Raw genomic sequence first — 13926 nt, 5'->3', positions numbered from 1 at the left:
GTGAGAGAGAGTGAGATAGGAGGCATTATACAGTGTATAAACTTTAAATTAGTGTGTATTTCAACATTTTCTGAAATAAAAAAAAACCGATTTGATGAAAATTAAATAAGTAAGTCAAGTAAGAAGTTTAATTATAAAATTAGATTATTTATCAATTTTATTTACAAATCATTAGTTATAGAAAATTTTTGAAGTGAAAACTTCGTACTACACTTAATTAAAAGTTTATACACTGTATAATGCTTCCTATCTCATTTTCTCCCACGTTGGATCTTGTGAATTTATTTCAAACTTTTATTATTTTAGTTTTTACCAAATTAAAGATTGATATTAAAGTTATAAATAAAAATTTAACATTAAAATATATTTTTTTAAAAAGATCCTTTTTTTTTATGTAATAGGAGGCAGGATGGGCTCACCTGATGTTAAGTGATACCGCCGCCCATGGACACTCACAATGCCAGAAGGCTCGCAAGTGCGTTGCCGGCCTTTCAAGAATTGGTACGCTCTTTTCTTGAAGGACCCTAAGTCGAATTGGTTCGGAAATACTTCTGTGGGCAGCTGGTTCCACATAGTGGTGGTGCGCGGCAAAAACTGCCTTAGAAAACGCTCTGTTGTGGAACGACGGACGTCGAGGTGATACGGATGGTATTTTGTATTTTGCCTTGACGTCCGATGATGAAACTCAGCTGCAGGTGTTAGACCGAACAACTCCTCTGAACACTCTCCATGGTAAATGCGGTAGAAGATGCAGAGAGATCCCACATCTCTACGCAACGCCAAGGGATCAAGCCGCACGGAAAGTGACTGGTCGTCGACGATTCGAACGGCTCTTCGTTGAATACGGTCAAGTGGAAGGAGCTGGTACTGGGGAGCTCCCGCCCAGAGGTGAGAGCAGTACTCCATGTGGGGCCGAATTTGCGCTTTATATAGTTGCAAGCGGTGGCCCGGAGTGAAGTACCGTCTCGCCTTGCTGAGCACACCAAGCTTTTTGGAGGCTAATTTAGCCTTTCCTTCCAGATGACCGCGAAACTGAACGTTATTCGATATGTCAACGCCCTACATTTAGATAGAGAAAAAGTCTAATTTACATATTTTAATTTAAAAAAACTTTGTTTTTGAAGGTTTCACTTCTACCACGTGTGAATTGGACACATAATTTTTTTGTTTTAGGTATAACGCCATCAGCTTAGACACATTGTAAAATACTAATTTAATAATGAAGTTATAAATTCCTAACTGAGGTTAGAGTGACACAATCGGTCCAAGGAAAAAAGTGATATGCTTGAACTTGGATTTTTTAAAGTCAGTTAAAATTTATAATCATCTTGGAAAAATCATTTTAGGTTATAGAGCCCATATAATTCATACTAAAACTAATACACTATTATATAAAAGTAAAATACATTTTTTTAAATTGTATAAATACTCTAGTTAATTAACTTTGCAGTATAATCATAGTTGCTATTTAAAAGAATACTGTAAAATGAACTACTTATCTCTTTCTATTAAAACTACATTTAAAGTGAAGTTTTTTTCATAACCTTACCCAGGTTAACGATAATATTAACTAAGACACCAATTTAGAAATTAACGTAAGTTTTTATTAAAGAATTTAAAGAAAATTATTATTTACACTTATACATAATCATGCACAAAATATGATCATTTAACTAACGCGTTGTAAGCAGCGATGAAACAGAGATGTTTCACCACTTCAAAACCAACATACAATTAAGTAAGTATCTATATATATAAAAGAAAGTCGTGTTTGTTACAACACTTATAACTCGAGAACGGCTGGACAGATTGCCATGGTTTTTGATTTGTTGGATTTGTTTCCGTCCCGAATAGCAGAATAAGCAATAAAATATCGGATAAGTTATCGAATAACAATAAATTAATTAATTAATTTTACGAATGCAAAAACCATATGGTGCCATCTGTTGACAAAACTACGCATCATTTTACGTCGAATTCGTGTCAGTTCAAGAAATTCCAATCTTGAGGTGAAGGAGGAGATGCATAAATAATAACCATGCTTTGATCCTGATCAAAAGATGTTGGATATCAGAAAGTGCTTAACATGCAGTATCGCCATATTGACGCTAGAGAGAAGATGCGTAATGTGTAAAACTGCCATTCTTCTTTCGCAATGGCAAGCAATAAAACATTTCTGTATTTGCAAAAAAGTTGTATTCAAAATCCTAAAATAAGTTAAATTAAAGTAACAACGATATTATAAGGTTGTAGGGCGGAACGAAGTTAGCCAGGTCAGCTAGTATGTTATAAAAACAAATCTTTCATCTTTATATTATATATATTAATACAAAATAAAGTCTAAAATATGTGATGGTGTAAAGCTTATCGTGTTCGTAAGCGCCAGCATGAACAAGCTAGTTTATGGCAGTATATTAGTATATTAGTACCTAATAAGTGACCGTCATTTAATTAATGAAAAATACATTTATTTCACATTAACTTCTATTCTATTAGATAGAAGCACGAATTGCGTAATTTTTTTTTTAAGATTATGTAATGTGCCCTATATGTATTATGTATTAGGTAGTCTGTAATTATGTATTAGGTCCTTAAATATTAGATTGGCGTTTTGCGGCGGAGGAACAAAAAGAAAAATATAATATATTTAATTATTCAAAGTATGTACCATTGCTATCTATGCACTTTTGCCATCTTACAGGTAGTTCATTGATCCCTTTACTAAAAAACCATTCGGACGGGAATTAATAAAATCTTTCAAGGTGGTTCCGACTGCCCCACCAGAGTTGATTTTTTTAACTTGCAAGAAGTTATACAGATTTCGAAAAAATTTTTTAAAAATGGTGCTGTTGGAGCAAAGTACGGTTGATGTCTTAGACATTCCAATTGATGCTCTTCTAATTTGGTAGCAGTCTGTTGTGCAATGTGTGGTGTAGAGCGATTGACCAGTTTAGTTGTTTAGCAGCTAGCTTTTCATGGTTTTCACACCATCCGTAATCGTCTGGCTAGATTTAAGAAAGTTATAGTGAACGAACCCGGAACTAGTCCAACAAAATCACAAATAACTTTTTCGGTTAAAAGAGATATTTGTGGTCAAAGTGGCCAGTACGACAAAACGTAAATTTTATATGTAAAGACCTAATATTTATATTGAAACCGATATCTAAATTCCAAAGACAAAAGATTATTGCCGTTAATAGTAGAGGGGGTTGTATAATTATACATAAGATATTTTAATGTTAAACGAGTCAGTCAGATTATATCATTTGTAATGGCGTGTTCAAGACACGTACATAAATTCAGTTTAAATTAGTAAAAAAAAATAGTTCGAAATTAATGCAAAACATGTTTAACAAAAACATAATATTTTTTATTTCATACATAAATATTTTTTTTCTCTTACTAAGTAAGAATATAATCATGAACCATTCTAGGAATAATAAAATACTATCTGTATTAATAATATTAATATATCAAACAATCACTTACTTGTTTCACGAGTAATTAACATATTATTATTATTATTTTAACTGTGTCTTTATCTGCCTACGAAGAAATTATAGTAAATAATATTTTATCTGTAAGTTCTGTCTCTCATATTTTAGACAAATGACAATATAGTCCTGCGTTTGGCGCCATTTTTATTGTTCATTGAATTAAATTCTTAATTCCGTTACTTGAATCTGCCACTTCATTACTCGGTTTTACATTTACAATTCTCTAAGATTAATTATACGAGTATAGGATACCTACATATTTTTAGTATAGCATAGCAGAATTTCGAATTTTCAGTCTTTTGAAAATCGAATTGCCCGAGTTATTGAAAACTCTATTAAAACTTAGTTGGTTTTGTTAGTTTTTCATAATTTTCAACTATTTTTCGCGTCTTTTTACGGGAGCAATGCAAGCCCAGGGCGAAGTCATTTTGAAATTCAGCCGGCTTTCTGAACATGCTTTCCCGCCAGTCAAAGGTTCAGAAAAGGCAGCTGGTTATGACTTGAAAAGGTATTGATATTTTAATATTTCTTTTAATTAGATTAAAGGTTTACTATCTATAACATAAAATTTGTTTAAAGCGATTCTTAGGTATTTATGAAATATTTTATTATTATCAATTGTATACTTCGGATACTACTAACTTTGTTGCTACATTAAATTAATCTTCCCTTAAGAATTAAAGGAGAAATCATTTTATTATTATATCTACATAGTAAATTCACAGTAGGATGTCATCTATGGTAGTGGTAATTATTATTAACCTAATATTGTCATGATAATAATAATATATTGAAACTTAATTTTATAGTGCATACAACTATACTGTTCCTGCAAGGGGTAAGGAACTAATCAAAACAGACCTGCAAATAGAGCTACCATCTAAATGCTATGGCAGAGTTGCACCACGCTCAGGATTAGCTGTCAAAAATTTTATAGATGTTGGAGGTAAATCAGTTTTAAATAAAATTCTTGTCAAACAAATTCTTTTGTATCAAATGTACAATTTTGCTCTAGTGTAAATACCTGTAATTTAAATATAAACTTACAGCTGGTGTTATAGATGAAGACTACAGAGGTAATATTGGGGTGGTTCTTTTCAACCATTCTGATCAAGATTTTGTCGTCAAGAAGGGTGACAGAATTGCACAGCTTATATGTGAGAGGATTTACTATCCTACATTGCAAGAAGTTTCTAATTTATCTGAAACTAACAGGGGAGATGGAGGGTTTGGTTCAACTGGAAGCCAGTAATTAAACAATAACATAATTTTAAGTATCATATTCACAATAAATATTTCAAAAAATATATACATATCTCTTTTACTTGTACATCATCTATTATTATTTTCAAAATACTCCGTTATGCTGGAAATTTCTAAGTTCTCAATAGATACTGATGATTCTGATAATACATCTTTATTTCTTTTAAGAAATGGCCTAAACAGACTTTTTAACTTATTTTCATATTTGATTTCAAAGTCAGCTTCTGCTTTTTCCACTTTCTGTTCTAGAATTTCTATGTTAGTTTGTAGTTTAGATATAACTTCACTCAATGTTAGTATTTTCTTTGTCAGTACCGTGATTTCATTTCTGTAGGCACTTATATCAGATGTTACTGTTGAACAGCAATCATTATTTTTTGTTTTTATCATGTGCAAAACACTTGTCAGTTCTTCAAGTCTAGTGATCATATTATCAATTACATCTTGTACTGTTTGTAAGTTACATGTCAAATCTAAGTTAAGGTAAGCTGCATAATCTTTTGCTAATGCTTCAGTCATGTTGGATCACACACCAAAATCAGGATACAAATATTCTAAAATACCGATTATTTTATCAAAGACATCTGTCACTGCTTTTGATAAGTTCTGAAATGAAGATGGTATAAAATTTAAAAAAATTATTACAAACTCCATATTTGTTTATCAATTGATATATAAATAACCTAAACAACACGGTTTACAACTTTCAAATACATGCTTTATTAGTTACTACTTACTACCACTAGTTCTAACCTTGGGCAATTGCGACATCAATTTTGCAATGCTTTGAATAGCCATGACATGGTTTAAATATTATTATTTAATGTGTATTGTGTATTCACGCATTAACAAAAGAGGGCCCTTATGGTAGAAAACAGATAATAATAATAAATAGATTATTTTACAATTTATACATGTTTAATGTAAATTAGTAAACACTCGAAACGCTTATATACTCTTTGGTTAAATATAGGTTAAGTTACAGATGTATAATATTATATTAGTCTACGAAAAGATATTTCTTTTAAGGTTTTTTAGGCATGAAAAACATAAATGTCTACGGATAATCGCAAACAAGACTTGGCTTAAACTTTAAAGGAGACCTTTTTTTTCTTGAAACTTGCCTAAAGTTAAAACTATTGCCATAAAATAAAAAAAAAGTAATTTTAATCTTAGCCCCTACCTCTCTTATCCTAACTTCATATTAATTTACGTTTTTTTAGAGGACAGGGGGCAAACGGGTAGAAGGCTCATCTGATGTTAAGTGACTCCATGCCAGAGAGCTCGCGAGTGCGTTACCGGCCTTTTAAGAATTGGTACGCTCTTTTGCGACGTCCGATGATGAAACTCAGCTGCCGGTAATAATCCGAACAACTCCTCTGAACATTCTGTATGGTAAATGCGGTAGAAAATGCAGAGTGACCTCACATCTCTGCCCAACGCCAAGGGATCAAGCCGCTCGGAGAGGGATTGGTCGTCGACGATTCGAACCGCTCTTCATAACTTCTTCTTCAGTTTGGCTAACCTAAGCATTTTATTCCAACGAATATAATCCAAGATTATCCTAAGTAACTATGATATCTAGATAGAGCCTCGCTCTTCTATAATTACCTTAGTTTAGGTATATATGTGAATAAGACATTTTTTGCGACGACTTTCGTGGAAAAGTGTTGCCATCTGTTACAAAATAGGCTTTTTTTTATTTACACATTTACTAAGAATGAATATATATATAAATACACGCCTATATAGTATATTCTACAGCTGCAATAATACATTGACTTCATACCCTGATTAAGTTTTTTATCAGTCGCGCTAACAGATTTATTCGGGCTAGCCTATAGGTAATTAGACTAGAGGAAAATCCTATCTTTAGGTCGAAGGACGAACGTTAATATGTCTGTCTCTGAAGTATGCAATGTAGTATGTTACGCCATTGCCAACTACACAAACGTACTATAGAACTATGCCCAGTGAGAAGGTTGCAGAAGGTACTTTAAATTAAAACTAGAAATCTAAATAAAAGGGTATTACTACATTAAAAAGTACATAAATAGCATAACATAAATATAAATGCAATACCAGGGTAGGGCTAGTATATTTTTGAAGTTATACTTCTTTAGGCGCGTTATGAAAAATCGATGAGAGTGAAATTTTACGATGCGCGCGCACCGTGACACAAAATTAACAGAATGAAGTTGCCCACGGAAGATGCTACGGCATTGGACATTATTTTAAAACAACATTCGAATAATAATATAATTTATGTTACACTTAATGTAAGAGAATAATAATAAATATTTATTTATTTAATATTTCAAATGTAAACTGAACTTTATTGACTATAATGACTCCTTTTCCAGTCTTTGATTATTTAATTGTAATTAATTATTTGCATGCAATCAAAAACTATTTTTAATAAAGCCAAAGAAGTATAACTTCTTACGCGCGTACATAAGTACACGCACCCCTTTTTTTTACATATCTGTGTTCAGCATAGTTAACATGACAGTCAACACTTTATAGAACATATAACACAGGCTGAAGAATTGGCTTGTAAATTGTAATTTGTATTGCTATTGCTTAGCTATGAGATGAGACTTGAGAGCTTCCTCATTAAATAATCTAAAGTGTGAAAAGTCAAGACTGAGAAAAATATTTTTAAAGTAAACAATAGTATTTTATGTCATACTTAATACATTTATATTTTGTAACACAGCATGCTTTAAGACAGTAAAAGAACTAGGTAAAATTCAGGCATTATATTATGTTACCATCGACTGGCTATTTTAAAGGCATTAACTGTCCATTTTTTGATACCGGCCTGTGTGAACGACCCTATTGTCACTTTCGACATGTTAAAAGAGAACAAAACGGGGATGGAATTGAAAGTGGAGAGATACTACAAAAATTGGTTTCAGCAGCAGTGCAGAAGGTATTACGTCAGAATGAGACCACAGGATTGCCTTCAACTTCACAGGATAACGTTACTTACGTTAACGGATCCAATACACAGACTGGACTAGTGCAGGTGAAGGCGACCTATAGTCCTACGCCTATAGCCGAATTAAATAAAATTCACACTGAATCGGAAGTTGAAGATGTCGTTGATAAAAAACGCCGACATGTACCAGTGCCATATACTCCCCGAAAGCCAGCTGCACTTCAAATTAAAAGGCCTGTAGATACTAATGGATCTAAGTTATATGTAGCTCCAATTGTACAATATACTCCTGGAGCTGAAAGTACTCAAGTAGATCCCTACACTCCTAAAGGTTCTATAGAATCTAGTGAAAAGTATTTGCCTGGAGCAGATGCTAAAATTCAAGAGTATTTGCCTAACGATTTGCAGGAGACACAAGTATCTAACAAACATAATTATACACCATCTGATAAATATACCTCTAAAAGTAAAATTATAGAATATAAACCAGCAATTGTTACTAAAAAGTGTGATGTACATGCTGTAAAGTATCAACCAACACCAAAGTCCCTAGTTCCATGCTTTTCAAGTGATGAAGAAGAACCAGAACCAAAAAAACGTAAAATATCTAGTGATTTAAATGGGTTTGATGATTTAGGACCTGAATTTGACATTCTAGATCAAATACTTGATGAAGAAAACAAAACTGATGTTTTAAAAACTAAAGATAAAAAAGCTTCATTTATAGAAAATGCCATTATTATTAATAATAATGATAAAAGTAAAACTAAGAAATGTGATAATTCAATTTCTAACAAGAAAAGTGCAAAGCAAAATGATAAACATAAAAAAAGTACAAAAGATTCAATCCACAGGACATGCTATAAGAGCTCTCATAATAATAAAGAAAAAGAAGAAAAATCCAAATCACAATCCTCTAGTTCTAGATTGTCAAAGTCTAAACCCTTAGAAAATAAAGTGTCAGACAAACATACAAAATCTTTATCTTCACGACAATCAAAAAGTAGTTCTTCAAGAGACAAAGTAAAAGAATCAAAGACACATAAAGAATCCAGGAGTTCCAGAAAAAGCCACAATAAACACAATAAGTCTCATAAAAAATCAAAAGAAAAGGAAAGAAAAGAAAGAAAAAGAGATGGTTCAGTTTCTTTTAGTCCAGATAACGATAGCTTAGATGGTATTGATACACTAGAAAATGAAGTATTATCGGATTCAGATGAAGAAACAATTGCAGAAGAATGTAAGAGAATTTTTGAAGAATATGTTCCACAACTAAAAACAAAAGCTGTTGATGAAAGTTTATGTAAACAAGAAGTTTCCGATGAAGGTGAATCATATATACCTACTAAGAAGAGGATATCTAGAACAATTGATAAAAATATCAAAATTGTTCCAAAACCATCTATTAAACCAGATTTCAAAAAAAATGCTGCTCAAACTATGGCAGAAAGATTGTCGAAGATAAGAAAGTTTCATGCATCTAAAGCAGAAAAAGATGCCATTGATGTTAATGTGACTAAAGCTTCTAAGCCAGAAATCAAGGCTATTTCATCTCCCACAATCTCTAAAGTGCGAATTGCCCATGTACCTTATGCCTCAACTTTATTAACTGCTAAGAAATCAATTGCACCTCCTATAAGTAAACCTATAATTAAAGCTTCAACTAGTTTTACATCAATACAAACAGTGAGAAAAGGTGAACAAAGGGTTGCACATGTGCCTAATGAAAAGTTCATTGACAGACCAGGAGTTTTAGAGCCATTAGGATCTAAAATCCCTGCAAATATTAGATCTACCTATTTAAATTTAATGATTGATCAATGTCTGAATATTTATTTATCTGCTGTAGATGCATATGCAAGAGCACAACATGAGGAGTTAACAACAAGTAAGAAATGTAGTACAGTACCAATTTATAAAAATTCTGCCGTCCTAGCTATAAGTAGATTAAAAAAAGAGTTACAAGAAACTAATGGTGTAAAAAAATCTGGTAATGATTGTGTAGCTTTACAAAAAGTTCCAAGTTCTAAAAATAATACAAACTCCTTGGGATCATGGAGCATTGAGAGTCGAAGTAAAAAGACATATGACAATATCGAACAATATACTGGAGCTAAATTTTATAGTAACATAAAGAAATGGGTACTTACAGAAGAACAATTGCAATTAAATGGTTTTCCTAGAACTCATAGTAGTGGTGATAAGGGAAGGGCAATAATTTATGGACAAAATAAACAGAAACCTCCCAAAGGGTCTATCAGAACTTGCTGTAGATGCAAAAAAGAATATACAATAAATAAAAAAGGATTCCCAATTATTAAAGAAGAATGTATATACCATCCAAACAATAAGTACAGAGTTCGTGGTGAGGTAAAATACCAGTGCTGTAGTCAAGATGGTTCATCAGATGGATGTTGTGTAGCAGAAAGCCATGTCTATGAATATGTTGATTTTGATAATTTAAAAGGTTTTGTAAAGACTCTTCCCCCTCAAAGAGAAATGGATAATTATGGCATATATTCATTAGACTGTGAAATGTGCTATACAACATATGGACTTGACTTAACAAGAGTAACAGTGATAAATACAGAATGTAAAGTAGTTTATGAAACATTGGTTAAACCATTACATCCAATCATAGATTATAACACTCGGTATTCTGGTATAACAGAACAGCACATGTCACAAGTAAACACAACATTGTTAGAAGTTCAAGCCACTTTACTCTCCATGTTTAACAGCAAAACAATATTAATAGGACATAGTTTGGAATCAGATTTTAAAGCACTAAAATTAATTCATGATACAGTTATAGATACAAGTGTTCTTTATCCTCATAAAATGGGACCTCCATTTAAAAGGGCACTAAGAAACCTTTCATCTGAATATTTAAAAAAAATTATACAGAATTCTGTTGATGGTCATGACAGTGCAGAAGATGCAACCGTTTGTATGGAACTTCTACATTATAAGTTAAAGGAAGATCTTAAAACTAGGTGATAATTAATACTAATTTTCTTAACCAATTGTATATTTTAAAGGTTCATTTATAATGCATAATTGTTTATTGATTCTTTATTTAACATGGTTGATCTCTGATGGTTACAATATTTTACTATCCATTTGTTAACTTGGTGAAGAAATTATTATAAATTAAATACTGATTTGTTATAAGGTAAATTGAATTTTTACTTGTTGTAACATTTTAATTTAATCATATTATAGATGTTTAGATGTAACATATGCAATTATTCTAATATTTAAAATACTGCATATTTATTGAAGCAATACATGATTGTGGGTAATAATACGGTTAATTTTCTATTAAATACTTTTATACACATTTTGTGGTATTCATTCCTATCTAGATCTAGTCAATGCCCATCTATATTACTTTTAAATATGACTGACATGACTATTGTGGTCATTTTTACAAAAGAACTTGAACTTAATATACATATATGTATTGTATTTTATGCTACTATGCCCCTGACCCTTTGTAGAATACCAGATTCATAAAAAATAACAGATTTTTATGTTTAGGACATTGCCCTATTAGTAAATAACAAAGTTATAGAAATGTAATAAAACACAAAATAATAGATCTCTTGAAAATTGCAAATCCAGCAACATGTTAAAAAGACAGTGGAATGGTAGATGTTGATGTTACCAATATTATAAATTACTTCGTCCTAATACTCAAAAACTTTAATTTATACCCCTGAAGTAAATGAACCTTTCACTATCATTTACTTTAATGTCAGTAAAATTATTTTATTTCACTAATAATAATAAAATGCAATTGTTAATAGTAAGACTGTATTTAGTAAATGTAAACAATATAAAACACTTGTACTCAGTTCAGTAAACATAGAAAAAAAATCAACTTGAGAAATTGTATAATTACATTTATTGCAATCCAACAACAATTTTTTTTTATCATTAACAGAAGTGATCAAATAATATTATTTTAAATGTTAATTAGTATGAAATATTAACTTATTCTATTATAATTTGAATGTTATAGGTGATTACAATTAATCTAGCACAACAGATACAATGAAAAATTATAAACTTACTGCAATCACAATTTAAAATGTTTTTCTATCACTCACTTTGCAGATGTAGGTTTTCTATAACATATTGTGGTTACATACTTTTAAAAGTGTTTATTTCTATGATACTACCATAAGAATAAATTTAAGAGCAAAATATGGTGCTAATATTTCATCACTACTACATTAAAAATTTAATGGGTAGGTACTTTTTATTGAAAATTCATAATAATTTACCCACCAAGGCTTAGATGGCAGCAATAGTACATTTAGTAATGGTAAATATTATTTTTCACACTTGTTTCATGTATAACAGTGTCAGCCCATATTTTGTAGAGCAATTTATTATTTATAATGGGTGGCCAAGCTCCCATTAATGCCTGGTTAATCTATAAAAGACTGTTCTACACATGCTTTCACCCGCTTTTCATACTCTCGGCGGTTCTCTTTATAAAGCTGAGCAGCCATTGAATTTGCTGGAGAGTTAGGGTTCGGGTCACTTAGTAAAGACTGTAAAATAATATAAAATATTTAGTAAGTAATGCTAATAATAATTTTAATAGTCTATACTTTATACACTAAAAGGCATGATCATATTACCTGAATAGAAGTTAAAATTGCAGATACATCATAAGTAGGACTCCATCTGTTCTGCAATATGTCTAAACATATTCCACCATCTGCATAGACATTTGGGTGAAACATCTTAGATACAAAACGAACTGTTGGGGGCTTGTTTGGGTATTCTTCAGTAAATTCAATAGTAAGCTTAAACGTTCCATCCTCAAATGGAGTGTCATGAGGCCCAAAGATCACAGCATTCCAGATCATTATATTATTGTCGGTGGGTGCACCTGACACTCCCGTTGGTGGATCTTCCTGAAGGCTGAAAATGAATATATTAAATTTGATAATTTATTAAACAATAATTTGCCTGTTTCATTAACAAAATATTGATTAAATTATGCTTTTGGTTTTCAAAAGTAGGTCACAGATCTTTCTTTAGAAGTTACTAGTAATAATAATAAATACGTTATGAAATTTCTTTTTGTCTACCATTCATAATAACACGTAGCTGTAAATGCATAAACGCGTGACGCACCACTCCGCTTATAGCACAAGTCTTATGTGCAAAAATAAAGCAAATTCAACAAAATCGATCGTTCAATGCGAAATGATATAGGACCAATATAAAAATCTCTGCAACAGGTAGGTAATTTGATGATCCACTAGACAAAACACAGATATAAAATATCATTTAATTTTTATTAAGTATTAAAAAAATATAGTACAAACCGTTTAAAATCTCTCATTAGCCGTCGTCTGGCAGGAGTTGACATTTTCAATTTACACAATAAGTTCTCACTATAAATTGGCCCAAGGCAGAATTATTCAAGAATGGATTGTAGATGTCTTTGAATGATCACTCCATGAAATAAAATAAATACTTGCGCTGCCCTCTGCCCTTGTTATTTGCACAGATTTTTTCGTCACCTTTTAAGAAAAGGTTGTCAAAATGACCATGAATATTCAGCAAAAACTGAGAAATAGGCTTACCATAGATAACTAATTATAACAGAGTAAAAATAATATCTATGTAAAAACGTAATAATTGTATACATTTTCGGCTTATGATGATGGAGGCAAGTATTAAATAATTAAATGTCAGAAACAAACTAAAGCATAAAAACCACGCCGAAATAGCAAAAAAAGAATTATTTTGTTCCTTTATTTTATAGTCTTTATAATGCATAAAAATAATATAATATAATACTCGTCATGTTTTAATTTACGCAAGTTTTCTTACAGGTTTTCACCATATTTGTCTATTAAAATAAAATATGTAGCGGTAACCGCTGTTTTTTAATACAATCATACTTTAATAAGCATGAATTTATGTTGACTGTTTTGTAAAGTATTGAATGACTTAAAAACATTCACAACACAACAGAAAGTTGTAATGAAATCAAAAATTAGAAGTCTTAAAATATAGATATGGGAATAGTATCCTAGTATAGTTTCCTGAAAGAACATTTTTATGCATTGGTTTCGATTTTTGAATGAAATCGAGTAGTGGTATTTCATTTGACGTCTTTTTAGTTTTTACACGGGTTGCATGCTTTAGTTCTTGTATTTCCCGTATCTAATTTCTCCCTTCGCAAATTCC

At 31.2% G+C, this 13926-nt stretch overlaps 3 protein-coding genes across 3 annotated transcripts; 2 read left to right on the top strand and 1 right to left on the bottom strand.

Annotated features, from left to right (window-relative positions):
• Window positions 1–3618: 3618 nt before the first annotated feature.
• On the top strand, window positions 3619–4808 carry LOC125051804 (deoxyuridine 5'-triphosphate nucleotidohydrolase). Its single transcript, XM_047652369.1, has 3 exons — window positions 3619–4005; window positions 4307–4443; window positions 4547–4808. Exons 1-3 carry the CDS (start codon window positions 3902–3904, stop codon window positions 4747–4749), a joined length of 444 nt encoding a protein of 147 aa, XP_047508325.1. The 5' UTR covers window positions 3619–3901; the 3' UTR covers window positions 4750–4808.
• A 2477-nt stretch (window positions 4809–7285) lies between these two features.
• Window positions 7286–11328, top strand: LOC125052066 (RNA exonuclease 1 homolog). The gene has a single exon (XM_047652731.1). It carries the CDS (start codon window positions 7528–7530, stop codon window positions 10702–10704), a length of 3177 nt encoding a protein of 1058 aa, XP_047508687.1. The 5' UTR covers window positions 7286–7527; the 3' UTR covers window positions 10705–11328.
• A 181-nt stretch (window positions 11329–11509) lies between these two features.
• On the bottom strand, window positions 11510–13304 carry LOC125052070 (ubiquitin-conjugating enzyme E2-17 kDa). Its single transcript, XM_047652734.1, has 3 exons — window positions 13056–13304; window positions 12360–12645; window positions 11510–12269 (listed from the first exon to the last, which is right to left on the bottom strand). Exons 1-3 carry the CDS (start codon window positions 13097–13099, stop codon window positions 12144–12146), a joined length of 456 nt encoding a protein of 151 aa, XP_047508690.1. The 5' UTR covers window positions 13100–13304; the 3' UTR covers window positions 11510–12143.
• Window positions 13305–13926: the final 622 nt, after the last annotated feature.

The sequence above is a fragment of the Pieris napi genome, chromosome 8, assembly GCF_905475465.1.
Source record: "Pieris napi chromosome 8, ilPieNapi1.2, whole genome shotgun sequence".
NCBI lineage: Eukaryota > Metazoa > Arthropoda > Insecta > Lepidoptera > Pieridae > Pieris > Pieris napi.
This window is presented reverse-complemented; position numbering and strand designations above follow the sequence as displayed.

Excerpts from the sequence above, each read along its gene's own strand:
- LOC125051804 (XM_047652369.1), top strand. The coding sequence starts at position 3,902 with ATGCAAGCCCAGGGCGAAGTCATTTTGAAATTCAGCCGGCTTTCTGAA. Across the intron at positions 4,006-4,306 it reads GCTGGTTATGACTTGAAAAG|TGCATACAACTATACTGTTC; the intron begins GTATTGATATTT and ends TTAATTTTATAG. Across the intron at positions 4,444-4,546 it reads AAATTTTATAGATGTTGGAG|CTGGTGTTATAGATGAAGAC; the intron begins GTAAATCAGTTT and ends ATAAACTTACAG.
- LOC125052066 (XM_047652731.1), top strand. The coding sequence starts at position 7,528 with ATGTTACCATCGACTGGCTATTTTAAAGGCATTAACTGTCCATTTTTT.
- LOC125052070 (XM_047652734.1), bottom strand. The coding sequence starts at position 13,099 with ATGTCAACTCCTGCCAGACGACGGCTAATGAGAGATTTTAAACG. Across the intron at positions 12,646-13,055 it reads CTAATGAGAGATTTTAAACG|CCTTCAGGAAGATCCACCAA; the intron begins GTTTGTACTATA and ends ATTCATTTTCAG. Across the intron at positions 12,270-12,359 it reads CAATTTTAACTTCTATTCAG|TCTTTACTAAGTGACCCGAA; the intron begins GTAATATGATCA and ends ATTATTTTACAG.